The sequence below is a fragment of the Setaria italica genome, chromosome VI (assembly GCF_000263155.2).
Source record: "Setaria italica strain Yugu1 chromosome VI, Setaria_italica_v2.0, whole genome shotgun sequence".
Taxonomy (NCBI): domain Eukaryota; kingdom Viridiplantae; phylum Streptophyta; class Magnoliopsida; order Poales; family Poaceae; genus Setaria; species Setaria italica.
The window spans coordinates 20,373,870-20,391,118 of record NC_028455.1 but is presented as its reverse complement, the minus strand read 5'-3'; the positions used below and the strand labels follow the sequence as shown (position 1 = coordinate 20,391,118).

Sequence of the window (17,249 nt, the reverse complement as noted above, 5' to 3'; positions counted from 1 at the left end):
CATTCTATTGCATTATTATGCTATCCTTTAATCCTGGTATTCGAATTTCGGCACGTTTATATTCGCTCCATTATTTGAGTTTAGAATTTAAAAAACGACCCAGTTATCGCGAGCTGCCCTTGCCACGTCTGGCCCAAACGCCCCGTGGAGAGCCCACGACCACCAGCCCACGTCCTCCTCATCCCACTTCCCCCGCATTTCTCAAGATAATAATACACATCGGCGCCAAAATTTCCCAAGTCCGTGAACAGACATCTCGACTCTCGAGAATGCGCGGGAAAAGGACGGCGCTCCCGCCTCCCGCCGCCGCCGCCGCGTAGGCGGCGGGGATGGACCACACGGCCGGCCTCAACGACCGCTCCCTCGCTGCGATCCTCCTTCGCCTCCCCTCCCCGGCTACCTCGCGCGCGCCGCGGCCGTCTGCCGGCACTGGCGCCGCGTCGCCTCCTCCCCGGCCTTGCTCCGCCTGTTCCGGCGCCTCCACCCGCCTCCGCTCCTCGGCTTCTTCATCTGCAACGACGGGTTCATCGTCGAGAAGGTCAACGGCGTCCTTATTGGGGAGATCTTGAGCCCCACCTTCTTCACGAGCAACCCGGAGCCCCCGGGGCTCTCCGGCGTCGTCAGCCGCTGCATCAACTTCTCCCTCGACTCCCTACCCGATGTCGAGCGCTGGGCCCTCGCCGACACCCGCGACGGCATCCTCCTCTTCTGCGCCAGCTTCTCCGCCCACGACCGTCTGCAGATCCCCAGCCACTTCGTCGTCTGCGACCCCGTCACCGGCCGCTCCGTCCTCATCGGCGACGCCCCCCTCCACGAGAGCGCGTACCTGGGCGCCTCGCTACTGCTCACCGATGGCCGCCTCTCCTTCGAGGTGATCGTTGTGACTTACTTCATGTGGGGCCCGCGCCTCCTCGTCTTCTCCTCGCACTCCGGGGGGTGGACCGTCCACCCCTACGCCGACGTCGGCGGCAGGTCCATCATGACGATGCTCGGCAGCGTCGGCTACGACATGCACGCCAACGGGTGCGTCTACTGGGTGATCAACGACGAGGAACACGAGGCCAGTGAGTACCTCATGGCGCTCGACACCCGCGTCAAGGCTTTCTCCCGACTTTTTTTTTGTTTTTTACTTTTTTTTTTAAGATTCTCATAAATAGGCTCCTAACAAAAATATTTCAAAATCTGGATCCTTAGCTTGACTCTATCCATGCTGGCGTCAAGCTTACACGTCTCGACGCTAGATGGTTTGACGCCAAGATTGTTGCGCTGTCGGTGACGTGGGTGCTGACATGGCAGGGGGCTTGGCGCCAGCGTCAATGGTACCAAGCTTGGCGTCATAGATCTTGACATCAAGCTTGGCACCGTAGATCTTGACACCGAGCTGGTACCCCATAGTTCTTGGTGTTTCGAATGAAACATGTATAATTATTCATAGAAGCAGGTAACAAATCACACTACAATTCAGCTAGTTAGGATGTGCATATTTTATTTCAAAAGGTCTGGGTTTGAATCCCAGCATTGAAGCTTTTTGCTATTTTTTTTCTTCCTCCCTCCGCGAGCGCGGCAACGAAGGGTTTCTCCCTCGAGCGCGACTACCCAGCGAGGTCTGGGTTTCTCTGTGTTCGAGTACAAGAAGAGCCGTGATGGCAACGTGTATGACCACTTCACCATCTCGCGCGACTACCCAGACGTCATGGCCTGCTCCGTCGACAACTGCCCCCGGACCATCATGGCTGTTTGAGCAAACTCTGAAATCCAGAAGGCATGTTCAGTCTTCTTTGTACCATCTTGATTTGACCTTTAGGCGGTTAAGCCTTGTATTTGCCGTTGTTCTCTGCTGCCCTCTGTATTTTTTTCTCATTTAGATTATTATATAAGCACTTTTAATCTGTAATTATCGTGCCATAATTCGTTTTGGTCTGAACAATAATGCAGAGTCCACACTGGATCACAACTGCCACTGCTCACTGACAGAGTCAACCTCTGCATCTCGTGGCGTTCAGTTGGCCAGTCCTGTTGTTTTTTTTTTGCCTTCGTTGCCGCGCTCGCGGAGGGAGGGAGAAAAAAATAGCAAAAAAGATTGGGATTCGAAATCAGACCTTTGGAATAAAATGCACACATCCTAACTTGCTTCTCGGAATAATTATATATGTTTCATTTGAAACGTCGAGAGCTATGGGGTAACAGCTTGGCGCCAAGATCTATAGCGGCAAGCTTGGCGTCAAGCTTGGCGCCATCGACGCTAGCGCCAAGCCCCCTGCCATATTAGCACCCACGTCACCGATGGCACAACGATCTTGACGCCAAACCCTTTGGTGCTGAGACGTGTAAGCACGGTCTAGATTTTGAAATGTTTCCGTCTGGAATCTATTTGTGAGAATCTTAAAAAAAAAAGCTAAAAAACAAAAAATTGGGCTTTCTCCACCATCAAGCTGCTGGCCGGCATGCGGGCGCGGTACGAGGGGAACATGCGCGTCGTGAGGACTGAATTGCTGTAGTTGTCACTTTTGGATAGTATTTTGATTGTGTTTACAAAAGAAAAGTTTTTTTTCTGTTGAATTGCTGTAGTTGTCACTTGTGAGAAGTTTTTAAAATCCTTGAAAAGATATTTTGGTTCCACTTGGGTTCTATTTGGACATCCATGGAGCATTTCCCCTCGTGCAAACATTGTATGAATAATGAAAAGGCACCTTGAAACTAGAATTCAGTTTGCCCAAGTAATGCTTTAGCAAAGGAATCTGGCTCACTCCAACTGGGAAGTGCTTGGTCTACGAATTCTACTAGCTGCCCTGCTTTCACTACTCATAAACGTGTTTCATCGAATTTCTTGGCCCGAGCTCGCCTCTTGTGATTGGTCTACTTGGCAGGTGGAATGGATCCTTAGCAGGTGTAGGTCCTTTTGTATCCGCTTATTTCCCGCTGATCGGTGAAAATAAACCATAAGCCCACTCAAACGCTTTCCTTATTTCTCGCTTACCCACCAAGCCGCTTAGCCCACAATCCAAAATAGAACTACCGCTCCGATTCTCCTGTACGCGGCCTCTGGGATGCTTCTCCCGCAAGCGGACCAATTTTTCCCTGAAACCCCTCACCCCACTAACACCTGCCGTCCGTTCCCCGCGTCTGTCCGCCGCCGACTCCGGCCACCACCCTCCACCGGTTCCCTGCCCAGATCTAGCCCGGCTCCTCCCTGCTGAGCAGATCCCGTTCGCCCGCCTGCTACTGTTCCTGCTCGCCTGCTGCTGTTCCTACAGGAGTTCCTGTCCGCCTGCTGCTGTTCCTGCCTGTAGGCATTGGCTCGCAGATCCCGTCCGCCTGCTGCTATTACTGCCCGCAGGTGCTGAAGGTGCTGGCCCGCAGATCCCATCCGCCACCCTGTTGCTGTTCCTGCAGATCCCGTCCGTCCCCTGTGTGTTGGCCCTGTGTGCTGACCCCCTGCTGTTTGGCCCTGTGTGCTGACCCCTGCTGTTTTCTCGCAGGTGCTGGCTCCCCCCAGGTGTTGCTGTTGAGAAGAAGGTGCTGCTGTTGAGAAGGATTGTGCAAGAGCAAGAGCAAGGTAAAATTGCTGTGAATTTTTTTGATGGATTGCGCAAATGGCAGATTGTGGATTGCATAGTAGTACTTCTTGATTAATGATGCTCTCAGTTCATGGTCATTAAACAAGATTCTAGATTTATATTTAATTGTACAATACTGTAATCAAATTTTAGATGGAAAAGTCGTTAAAGATTATGGCAAAATGGGATTCATTTGCCACGAAAGCTTTCAATGATATTTGTGTGGAAGTACTTGCTTTCAATCGGCCGCAACAATGTTTGAATGCAGTGGGATATGCAAATCTTGTTAGAAAGTTTTATGAGCGTACCAAGAGCCCATATGAGAAGACTCAAATGAAGAACAAGTGGGATATATTGAAAAAAATGTATACTCAATGGAAGACTTTGAACTTGAGAGCAACCGGATTGGGAAGAGATCCTGTTACTGGTTGTATTGTGGCTGATAATGAATGGTGGGAAGAACAAAATGCGGTGAGCCCACTAACACTATGATTAGAGATAGTTCACATACACGTTGTTTGTTTTGAACAGAAGGTCTAATGGGATGCTGTTTTGGTGATATTTTACTAGCTATGTAAGGTTGTATCTGGTTCAGAACAGCCCCGCTTGAGTACGAGGATCAGATGCGAATCATGTTTAAATCTTTCATTGTTACAAATGAGACTTCATATGTTCCAAGTGGTGATGGCAATGTTGATGTTGATGAACATGATGTTGCTGATGTTGGGGGCAACATTGATAGGGAGGCACCTAAGACCCCAACAAGTTCTGAGCGGAGGGCTCCAAAAAGGCCAGCTCCTAGTTCCCCTAAAGGAAAGAAAAAGAAGACTTTTAGAGACCAGTGCATGAAGCATTTGATCGATGCATATGAGTTGAAAGTTCAAAGTAGTAAACATTCAGCCACTTCACAAGTTGTTGATCACGTTAGAGATGAGATTGGAAGTATGTTGGATCAAGTCATCAAGGATGGGGCTGAGGAGGGGAGTGATGAACACTTCTATGCCACACAACTTCTTAAAAAAGGAGAACCATGATGTGTTCATTACATTGAAGACATAAAATGGGAGGTTGAATTGGATGAGGAGGGCTTGGGAGATAAGGAAGAAGCACTAGGGTCTTGCATTATTGTGCCATTTCTCTTTCGTTTCCCTTATGTTGTGTGAGACATTATTTCAATTTCCTAAGTATACTGTGTGAGACTATGTATCTTTTATCAGTTGTGTTGTACCAATAAAAATTCATCTGATTATCTGGTTAGTGCTTTTTGACATACTTGCATTTTTTTTGATGAGTACCTCTAGTGCAATTAGTGAATGTGAAGGCAATAGTGACTCTGTTCATACCATGGATGTCGATGAATCTGATGATACTAATGATGATTACATAGTGGCAATGCTTGGTCTGGACTACATGGCATCATCTAGTATGAACAAGAAGAAGATTACTACTACGATACCAAGGATGACTGGAATACAGTGGGTTGAGTTGCAACTACAAGATTCAATGGAGTGCTTTAACATGTTCAGAATGAGGAGGTCAGTTTTCTTAAGTCTTCATGACACCTTAGTACAAGATTATGGATTGAGATCAAGTAGACAATTTTGTAGCAAGGAAGCATTAGGAATGTTTCTATGGGCTTGTGGTGCACCTCAATCTTCTAGGCAATGCAAGAATAATTTTTGTCGCTCATTAGAAACTGTTAGTAGGAAATTTGAAGAGGTTCTTGAATCTATCATGAGATTAGCTGTTGATATTGTGAGACCTAAGGACCCACAATTTTCTACTGTTCATCCTAAACTACAAGAAGCAAGGTTCTGACCTCATTTCAAAGATTGCATAGGAGCAATAGATGGTACCCATATACCTGTAACTGTGCCATTAGCTGATCAACCGAAATACATTGGCCGGCATGGGTATCCTTCACAAAATGTCATGGCGGTATGTGACTTTGATATGCGGTTCACATTTGTTGTCACTGGTTGGCCTGATTCTGTCCATGATACTCATGTATTATTAGACACGCTTCTCACATACAAGGAACAATTTCCACATCCTCCCGATGGTAAGAATGAGTTATGTTGCAATTTATTTTCGAGAGAATATTTGCTCATTGTGATATAACATATAAATATAACATGCATACAAGTACTATCTTGTTGACTCTGGATATCCTAATAGAAAAGGATTTCTTGCACCCTACAATGGACATAGGTATCATGTTTCTGAATGGCAGCATAGTCAGCATCCGGTGGGATTGAAATAAGTGTTTAATCATACACATTCATCACTTAGAAATGTGATTGAGTGATCATTTGAAGTTCTAAAGATGAAGTGGCACATTCTCTTGAATTTGCCCAGTTATCTGGTTAACAAGCTGCAGTCCAAAATTATAGTTGCTTGTATGGCCCTTCACAATTTCATTAGAGATAGTGCCGTATATGATGCGCATTTTGAACAGAATTTTGAGGAAGATGATGCTGATCCAACCCAACCTAGCACAGATGGTGGTGGTGCTGCTTTAGGAGATGACATGGATATGGGTGCATTGTGTGATGCTATTGCCGTCGCTATGATTTCGTGCTTCGTTGTTGTACCCATGACGGATGTTTCCATACTAGACCGATCTATCCTATCAATTTCATATTATTGTAATGCAATTTTTATTTAACAAACTCCAAAGACATTAGAATTATTGTCTTCTCCTCAGATTCACAGCAAAAATGAGCTATTATCAGCCTCAGGGGCATTCAGGTCAATTTACCAACTAGGATAGACAATTGACACAAAATAATCAGGATTGCCAAACACCCAGCTTATTCAGACATCAGATTCTTCAGACAGCAAGCCTGCTTGACAGATAAGCGAGTTCCAGAAAACGAATAAAAAACAGGACCGTAGTTGTCAACTTGTCAGATTGGTCAGGCTATTGCCATGTGAATAATAGATCTGTTCAATCCAGTCTTTAAAAGTTTATTAACTTGCTGCTGCAATGCCATCAGTTGAGACATACAAGTTCTGCAATTTTTTCCCTATTGTCAAATTAAAGTGAGAATAAATTTATTTGCTTCTTAACTATTCTATAGATGAATAGTTGGACCCTTTTTGTCCCTCAACACTCTAATCTCCAGATAACTCTAATTATCCTAAATCATGAAATCAATCCCACTAGGCAAATTCTGTAGACCTCCTTTTGGATCACATAGTGCAAATTCAACAGTTTGCTGCTGGAAAGCATGATCTGCCTTGAGTTATATTTATCGATGAGTTAGAGTTGGTTTACAGTAACAAGAGGCCTCACGTATGGTACAGCAACCAGCATTATCTGCCATACACGTTTTAATCCAAACAGAGGTTAAAATTTCCAGAGTCTATCTTTAACAATTAATCATATAGATAATTGACCTTGTTCATCACATAGGTGTTTACGCATTGCTTAAATGGGTTGAGTTTTCATACATCCATACATTTGGGAACGTTTCTTTCATCTACAATTTCTTAACTTTCTAATATATGTCAAGCGCTTGCTTGATGTTTCAGGATTAGATGGACGATCATTGCTTTGATCTAAGAAGATTGTGTTTGTTGCCTTGCAGATGAACTGGGGTGACGCTGATTTTGCTTACCTCTGGAGTGAATGAAGCTATATCTTCGAAGAGTATGTCTCTGGAGCTGATCAAGTGATCAGTATAATATGTATCTGAAACTTTGAAATAGATATGGTTACATTTTGGTATTCGTCTCGAAGCAGCTCATTCATGCTAGTAATTCCTATTCCCAATCTATGTTTTCTTCTCTGGCTTTAAAGTCTTATGTTGGTTCAAACTTCAAAGTCTGTAATACCACTACCTTGAGCGTTTTACTTGCTAGTAATTCAGCTTCATATTTGTGTGACACCTATTTGTCAGCTACCTTGGATGGCCCTACAATATGTTATGATGATGGGATGAGTTTCCATATTTTGATTTTATGGGTCAATAGCACCTAGATAGATAATTTACGTTTAGTACATGTATAACTGTAAAAATAGCAAGTGATCATACTCAGCTTAACTATTATTTGCAACAGCTACCCAGGTTAAAAATAGCAAGTGATCGTTCCAGTGCGTGTGTGTGCAGATATCACTTATCAGTGCATTGTGGGGGCTGCTGGGCTGTAGCAGCCTGCAGAAAAGGCACATGTGCAGCTCGCACATAGTTTTTCCCAGAAAGAGATGAACAAGTAACAAGGGGAATTTTGTCACTCGGTGTAAGAAAGATTTAGAAAAATTCTAATAAGGCATCAAAAAGATGGTAACGAAGTTGAGAGAAAGACACGTGAAGACTTGAAGCGAATCCTGTTGGAATTGTGCACCGACAAAATTCATTGATTTATACGGTGATGATTGGAAAGATCATCTAATCAATCGGTGACAAGAGGGACAGTAGCAGGGTCAAGGACATGCATTGTGTACACCGAGCCATTCGGTGGACGCAGCTGATCACCACCGAATCAGTCGGTGTGATCGGCTTTGTAAAGAAAATAGCCCTAGGTCATAATGATTTTGATGATTAATGATAACATGATTATTGCGACTAATGAGTTTGCAATATGTACATTTGTAGGTGTTTTATAGGTTCCAAGGATAAATTACAAAGCCATAAAAATGTGAAGAAAAAGAAAGACATAGAAGAATTCTATGAGGTCCAAATGATAGCAAAAATCCAGAGATATTCCTTTTCTAAGGCTGGCTGTATTGAAGCCCGAAGACTTGAAGTGAATCCTGCTAGAATTGTGCACCCTTACAATCCACCGACCCATTCAATGGTGACCAACTAAGGTCACTGAATCAATTGGTGAGAAGGACAGCAGCAGGGCCAAGATATATGAAGAAATTCAAGGCATTGAATCAGTCGGTGACAAAGATTGACTACAACAGAAGGAAGTGCGTACTATGCATAGTGACACATTTGGTGGACACAATAGATCACCGAATCAGTTGGTGTGATCGGCTCGGCTCGTGATTGGCTCAAAATCAGTTCCGGAGGTTTTGTAGTGAATTTGTGGCCTCACCGATTCATACTGTGGGCACACTGAACCGGAGCATCGATTAAGTCAGTGATGGAAGTTAAAGGAAGGTAGTGTCTCAGGAGAGTCACCAATCCATTCAGTGACTATCAAGGCGTGTCATCAAATCAGTCGGTGATGAAAGGGGCTCGTGCATCATTGGCTCAACGGCTAGCTGGAGTTGGACCACCGATTCATATGGTTGTGCACACTGAGTGCACCGAATCAGTCGGTGATTGCAATTTTGGTGACGGTTGGAGCAACGGCTAATTTTTAGGGTTGGCTCTATATATACCCCATTGCCCAGCCATTTGAGATGTGTTAGAGCTTGGAGAAGCTTTAGGCTTGGTTCTCACATACAGACAAGTACTCTATCCACCAAAGTGCTAAAGAGAAGATTAAGACAATTAGCATGAGGCTTAGATCTTGATTAGTGCTAGTTTAGGCTTTTTAGCACATTGCTTTAGGGATTAGTCTAAAGTTAGGTGAGGTTTGCACACCTCTTTGTTATCGGTGCTTGCATGCACCAGGAGTTGTAAATCCAGGCTTGTAAGTCTTGCGAGACCCTCCAACCACGTTACGTGGAGTGGGCGCTGGTGCTTGTGAAAGGGCGAGGAAGTCCTTGGTGTTTTGCCGAAGCTCTACCAAGTGAAGAGCGGCTAGGAGCATCCGGAAGTGGCTAGGCGGAGACCTACTTGCTCGTGGGGAAGGCCCATCGGCTATCCTACGGAGTTACTTGATCAGGGAGTTTATGCCCTTGCACAGGCATTCCCTTTGAGAGGGGCTCTAACAATGAGGATTAGTGGAAATCTCTGCTTTCTGATACGTCATTTACCTTCTGCATTTCTTATTGCACTTACATTCTGCGTTTACCTTTCCTAGAATTGCCATGTGTAGTTTATAGGATTGGAACCTAGGGTGAAAAACTCTTTTGTGGTAGATATAGTAACAAATGGAAAAACCTAGTGCACATCTAGATAGAAATTGAAATAGATTTTTGTTAGCACCAAAGGAACGGGGTTCCCCGAAGAGGCGCTTACAAGGAGGCCCGCATGTAGAAAGGGGCTTCCTCCTTGTGAGCCCAAATAAGGAGATGGGCCTAGATCCCAGAAAGACAAGGAAAATATTGTGCCCGTGCGGCGGAACCCACAAGGGGCCCACATAGTGGGAGCAAGACGCACCCAAGAGGGCTTCCTGGGAAGACCCCTAGGAAAGCTCGCTTCGAGGCGAAGCAAGCGGTAGCGTATCCTGGTGCAAGAAAAAAGACCAAGAAAATGGGGATGTTAGGCACGAGAGGGCACGGGAGTCCAGGCAGGCTGTCAGCAGGCATCTTGTCCCTGTAAAAACACCATCATTATAGTTGATGGGATGCGCCTAGGCACCTCGGGACTGATGGCCTCACCTATCTCGTCCAACAGGCGACAGTCACCGCTCTCGTGTTAAGAGCACTTGCCAGGCTCCCGGCTACCCTCTGCAAAAGGGGCGGGCCCACACCACGGTCCCGGGAAGCGGTGAAGGCCTCTCGGGAAGGATCCTGGGAGCTAGATTCCACACCCCCTACCTTGGGATGGTGGTGCTGGGATGACAAGAACAAAGGTTACCCAGATAAGATGGTAAAAAACAAGATTGATGTACAAAGGACCTGGTTAGGTCACCCCAAAGCCGTGCGCATCAAGACGAGCGGTGTTAGGGCAAATGGACGATGTGTTAGGAGAAATGTAGCAAGAAGGGTGGCCATTGGGCCACCACATTCACACACAAAGAAGAGGGAAGGATTGGGGTGCAAGGCTTGCCCTGATTAGTCCTCTTATAGGCTTGGCCTATAAAATGCCGACCCTTCTACTAAGGAAAAAAAAAAGGCAATTCTAAGCAACATAGTACACATGATGTATGGTATTTCACTTCTGAGTGGCCTGAACCTTACTAAAAAACCTCTCTGAGTGCTATTACCCAAAAAAGTCCTCTCACTGTCTCTCGAACCCCTTCACATGAACTAACCCCTAGGCCAGATCTCTAAAAGGGGGCCCTATCGGATCCCCGCTCTAGGTGCTCGACCACCGTACAACAAAATGTGCAACGACAGGCCCTGGAGAGACAAGATTTCATCCGTGAGTAGGTACGCAAAATGTTGTAGGCTAGGATCATCCGAGAGGTCCTCTACCCTGAGTGGCTGGCCAACCTGGTCATCATGCCAAAGGATAACGGGAAGCTATTGATGTGCGTCGACTACACCAACCTCAACAAGGCCTGCCCGAAGGATCCTTTTCCGCTACCCCGCATCGACCAGGTTATCAATTCTACAATAGGGTGCGACTCCTTTGCTTTCTGGACGCATACTCCAGGTACCACTAGATAAGCATGGGAAGGGAGGACGAGGAGAAAACAACGTTCACCACCCCAGTGAGAACTTATTGCTACGTACTTATGCCGTTTGGCCTAAAGAATGTCGGCCCTACCTTCCAGCGGACTATGTGCATCATGCTGTGGGACCAGGAAGGCCAGAACGTCATGGCATACATCAATGACATCATCATCTAGACCTAGGATCAGGCCACGCTGCTCAAGGACCTGTCTGAAACATTCAACAACCTACGAGCAATGTGCGTGAAGCTCAACCCGGAGAAGTGTGTTTTCGGAATACCGTTGGTGAAGCTTTTGGGTTTCCTCATCTCCATTCGAGGGATAGAGGTGAATCCTGAGAAGCTTGAAGCTGTTGAGCGTATGCAACCTCCCATCCGCCTGAAGGATGTGTAGCATCTCACAGGCTACATGGCAGCCCTAGGGCGATTCAACTCGAGGCTTGGGGAAAGGGGGCTCCCCATCTTTCGGCTGCTCAACAACACATGATGTTTTGAGTGGACCGAGGAAGCAAGCGAAGCCCTAAAGCAGTTCAAGCTGCCGCCACCGCCAATGTTAGTCGTGTTGGGATACGAGGTAGGCTATGCTAGCGCAAAACAAAATTTTTCTACCACGTAAACCAGGAAAACTATCGTATATGGATCACGGGATTACCACTCGACGCACTGGTGCGGAAGATGTAGAATCACGTCGGGGCAGCGAAGTCGATCAGCGTAGTCGAACACGTAGTCGATCACGTCGACGTCGAGCAGCTCCTCAGCAGCTCGTCCATGTGCAGCAAGATCGTCCTCGTGCCGCGCCTCGTCGGTGGCTCGTCGTGGCTCGTCAGCGGCTCGTCCAAGTGCTGCAGGTGCAACACCTCCAAGGTATCCACACGTGCAGGGAGGAAGCGTCGCAAACCGGACTGCTAGGTCCACGAGTTGCAACAGGCAAGGGCATGGGAGGCGTGACAAATGTGTTTCGGCCAAAGGGATGAAACCCTAGGGTGCCCCACCCCTCTATTTATAGAGGTTCTTGACGGGTCTCTGGGTCCGAGGCCCATTAGTACTTCTAAACCTGATCCAACTCGGATCATATCCGAATTGGGCTTCCAGCCCCTTAAGTGTGTGACCCTATGGGTTCGGATACGTATAGACATGGCCCGAGTACTCTTACTCAGCCCAATAGTCAGTAGCGGCCTCTAGCAAGACGTGCCAACTCCTATACGCACACGAAGAATATATCAGATGAACCGTCACAACATCATGTACATGCTATTCCTTTTGCCTCATGATATTTGGTCTAGCTTCAAGCTGACCGCTCTTTCTCGATCCTGTGATTCGGAATCCCTTTGTAGGTTAACTCTTAACCGTTCGTAGCATGGTCATGCATTTCCGGATCCGATCACTTGAGGGGCCCAGAGATATCACTCTCAATCAGAGAGGGGCAAATCCCATCTTGATTGACCATGCCTCACAGCATGCTTCCTGACAAACCCAAAAGCTACCTTTTTAACTACCCTGTTACGGTGTAGCGTTTGATAGCCGCTAAGTAAGTCGATCCACATCTTGAGTACATGCAACAATCTCAGGTCTAAGGACAAAGCGTACATGTTGTGTAAAGAGAGAACTACTTCTCGTGTTGGGTTAGTCCTAGCACATGTCTTTACATATGCCTACATTATTAGTTTGACATCTCCATGTCCATGACTTGTGAAACATAGTCATCAACTAATACATGTACTAGTCTAATATTCATGTGTGTGCACACATAAACTCCGACTAGGGACAACTTTTAGAATAACCATACAAGGAAAGAGTTTCACATACAATTCACATAATTGCAGATCAATTCAAGTAGCCTTTAATAGATATTCAATGAACACAATATACAAATCATTGATACAATCAAATATCATCATCTCTATGATTGCCTCTAGGGCATACCTCCAATAGTCTCTCACTTGCACTAGAGTCAATCTAGAATATATCTAATACCCATAGCTTTAATGTGCGCATCATGCTTAGACTGTGGGAGAGGCTTTGTCAACGGATTAGAAATATTCAAATCCATCTATATTTTGCATATCTTGATCTCACCCTGATTAACGAAGTCTCTAATGAGATGAAATCGCCGCATAACTTGTTTGTTCTTCTGGTGATTCCTTAGCTCCTTTGCTTGCGCAATTGCCCCATTGTTATCATAGTAGAGATTCAATGGACTGGACGCATTTGGGAACACATCAAGCTCAATAAGGAAATTCCTTATTCAAACACCCTCCTTCGCGGCTTCCGAAGCCGCGATGTACTCAGCTTCTGTCGTAGAATCGGCCACCGTCTCCTGCTTGGAACTCTTCCAACTAACAACACCACCATTTAGTGTGAACACAAATCATGATTATGACTTTGAATCATCTCTGTCGGTTTGGAAACTAGCATCGGTGTAACCTGTTACAACGAGCTCCTCCTCACCTCCATAGATGAGGAACATATCTTTAGTCCTTCTTAAGTACTTAAGAATGTTTTTCACCGCTATCCAGTGACTCTCACTCGGATCAGACTGGTGTCTGCTTGTCATACTTAGCGCATATGAAACATCTGGGCGAGTACTTATCATTGCATACATGATAGATCCAATAGCCGAGGCATATGGCACTCTACTCATGCGATCCCGCTCATCAGCAGTCGAAGGACACTGAGTCTTGCTGAGATGTATGCCATGTGACATAGGCAAGAACCTTTTCTTCGCCTCTTCCACGCTGAACCGCTTCAACACTTTATCAATGTAAGTATCTTGGCTTAATCCTATAATCCTTCTCGATCTATGTCTATAGATCTTAATGCCCAGAATATATGCCGCTTCCCCTAAGTCCTTCATCGAAAAACTATTTTTTCAATGAAGTCTTTACAGACTCAAGCGTAGGAATGTTATTTCCAATCAGCAATATGTCATCCACATATAAGATTAGAAATACTACAGAGCTCCCACTAACCTTCTTATAAACACAAGACTCATCTTCGTTCTTGGTGAAGCCAAACCCTTTGATCACTTCATCAAAACGAATGTTCCAACTCCTAGATGCTTGCTTCAATCCATAAATGGATCTCTGAAGCTTGCATACTTTTCCAGCATTTTTTGGATTGACAAAACCCTCGGCCTATATCATATATTCGTCCTCAGTTAGGTTTCCATTCAGGAAAGCTGTCTTGACATCCATCTACCATATCTCATAATCAAAATATGCAGCTATAGCTAGAATAATCTTAATGGACTTAAGCATCACTACGGGCGAGAAGGTCTCATCATAGTCAACTCCTTGAACTTGTCGAAAACCTTTTGCGACAAGTCATGCTTTATAGATGTGAAAATTTCCATCCATGCCCTTTTTCTTCTTATAGATCCACTTGCACTCTATGGCTTTAACACCATCAGGCGGGTCAACCAAGTTCCAAACTTGATTGTCTCCCATGGACTCTATTTCGGATTGCTTGGCACTTTGCCATTTTTCGGAGTCTGGGTCCATCATTGCTTCTGCATTTGTCGCAAGCTCATCATTGTCCAACAATAATATTTCCCGCATTTCACGGAGCCTTGCCGACCTTCGTGGTTGTGGCGATGCTTCTCTTGCCATGGGTGTCTCAACTTGTTCTGCTATGTTAGCATCACTCGTTAATTCTTGCCCGATTGGCTCATCTCGAACTTCTTCAAGATGCACTGTCTTTCCACTCTTTTCTCCTTTGAGAAACTCTTTCTCTAGGAAAACCCCATTCCGAGCAACAAACACTTTGCCCTCTGACCGGTTGTACAAATAATATCCCAAAGTTTCCTTTGGATATCCCACGAAAATGCACTTATCCGACTTGGGTGTGATCTTGTCCAACTGAAGTCGCTTGACAAACACTTCACATCCCCAAATCTTTAGAAAAGACAAACTGGAAGTCTTTCCAGTCCTCATCTCATATGGTGTCTTAACTACGGATTTAGACGGTACCCTATTAAGTGTGAAAGCTGCTGTTTCTAGAGCGTATCCCCAAAATGATAACGGTAGGTCCGACTGGCTCATCATTGATCGAACCATGTCTAACAAAGTTCGATTACGTCGCTCGGATACACCATTTCTCTAAGGTGTTCCAGGTGGCGTAAGTTGTGGAGCAATTCCGCAACTTTTCAGATGATTGCTAAATTCATTGCTCAAATACTCGCCTCCACGATCAGATCGCAAGACCTTAATTTTCTTGCCACGATGATTTTCAACTTCATTATGAAATTCCTTGAACTTTTCAAAGGTTTCAGACTTGTGCCTCATCAAGTAGACATATCCATATCTACTAAAGTCATTAGTAAAAGTTATGAAGTATTGGTACCCTCATTTGGCTGTCGTGCTCATTGGTCCACATACATCGGTATGTACAAGTTCCAACAAGTCTAATGCTCTCTCAGGAAAACCTGTGAAAGGTGCCTTGGTCATCTTGCCCAGTAAGCAACCCTCACATGTCTCGTATGATTCAAAATCAAACGAAGTGAAAAGTCCATCAGTATGGAGCTTCTTCATGTGTTTCTCACTTATATGACCCAAATGACAATGCCACATGTAGGTAGTACTCAAATCATTAGGCCGAGGCCTTTTAGCATTTATGTTACAGACAGGAACCATCAAGATTTAAAACAAACAATCCATTCACAATGGGTGCAAAAGCCATAAACATATCATTCTTAGAGAACACACAACCATTGTTTTCACTCACAAATGAATAACCATCCTTCATCAAACATGAAGGAGACATAATGTTTCGACTTAAACTAGGAACAAAATAACAATTATTGAACTCCATAATAAATCCTGATGGGAGGTGGAGTTGCATCGTCCCAATGGTCAACGCAGCAACTCTTGCATTATTGCCCAGGCGGAAATCAACTTCTCCCTTTTCAACGCTTCTACTTCTTATCATTCCCTACATCGAATTGCAAATATGAGCAACCGATCCGGTATCAAATACCCAAGAAATTAACAATTGTATCAGTGAGAAATATGTTGTTTATAACATTAACAATAGGCGTACCTGAGGTGGAAGTACTCTTACTTTCGCCATTCTTCAACGAAGCTAGTCTCTGCTTGCAATTTCTCTTCCAATGACCAAGTTCATGACAATAAAAATACTCTTTGTCTGGAGCAGGTCCAGGTCCAGCTTTAACCTTGGGCACTGGGTTTGGCTTGGTAGCCTTGCCCTTCTTCTTCCAAGAATTGCCCTTCTTCTTAAAGATAGGCTTGTTCTGTATAGCCATCACATGGCTGCTACTAGCACTTTTCTTAATGTCAGCCTCTGCTGTTTTAAGCATGCCACACAATTCATTCAGACCCTTCTCCGTCCCATGCATATGGTAGTTCGAGATGAAGTTCCCATAGCTAGACGGAAGAGATGAAAGAATAAAATCAGTGGCCAACTCTTGGCCCAGTGGGAAGTCTAGCTTCTCAACTGTTGAGTGTAACCAACCATCTTGATTACGTGTGGTCTTACTGCTGCGCCTTCTGCTAGCTTGCTCTCCACAAAGGCCTTAGACACATTGAACCTTTCAGTCCTAGCCTGTGTTTAGAACATGTCTCTAAGCGCCATGATCATATCGTGCGCCTCATGGTTTGTTTTGAACTACATCTGCAGCTCGGGTTCCATGCAAGCAAGCATAAGGCAGCTTACTTCGAGGTTAGCATCACATGCTTTCTTGTAAGCATTCTTAACAGCAACAGGTGCATCATCAGCAGGTTCTTCTAGTAATGGGTTGTCTAGAACATCTTCCTTTTTCTCAGCCCTGAGAACTATTCTCAGGTTACGGATCCAATCCGAGTAATTTGTTCCATTCAACTTGTCCTTCTCAAGGACCGAACGCAAACCAAACGATGTGGTGTTGCTAGGTGCCATTTAATCTACAACAAAAGTAATGCAAAATACTAAGACAAATGTATCCATGATAAAGTAAATCACATTAAACTATTTAACATAATCTACTCCCACTAAAATCAATATCCCTCTATTGGTACTTAGTGATTCAGGATCCACAACTAACAAGTCTAATACTGAGCTTTAGCATCACCGCTAGCAAATGAGGTAGATCGGTAAGCAACTTCTTGCTAATCATATCACATATGACTCCTGTTGTTGGGTGACATCTCCATGTCTCGGCGCCCAACCTTTATGCCCCAAGGTCCTTAACCGTTAAGATAACCTTGTTAAGCAAACCAACCCTTACACGTGTAAGTGTCCGACACAAACCCGTCTAGTCAAGGAAAACTAGTGGCACCCTAATTTCATAGACCCA

At 45.0% G+C, this 17,249-nt stretch overlaps 1 protein-coding gene across 1 annotated transcript; it reads left to right on the top strand.

Annotated features, from left to right (window-relative positions):
• Positions 1-329: 329 nt before the first annotated feature.
• Positions 330-6,275, top strand: LOC101767513. Its single transcript, XM_022827743.1, has 5 exons — positions 330-395; positions 539-1,099; positions 2,986-3,398; positions 3,480-3,556; positions 4,945-6,275. The coding sequence occupies exons 1-5, from the start codon at positions 330-332 to the stop codon at positions 5,373-5,375; spliced, it is 1,548 nt and encodes a 515-aa protein (XP_022683478.1). The 3' UTR covers positions 5,376-6,275.
• Positions 6,276-17,249: the final 10,974 nt, after the last annotated feature.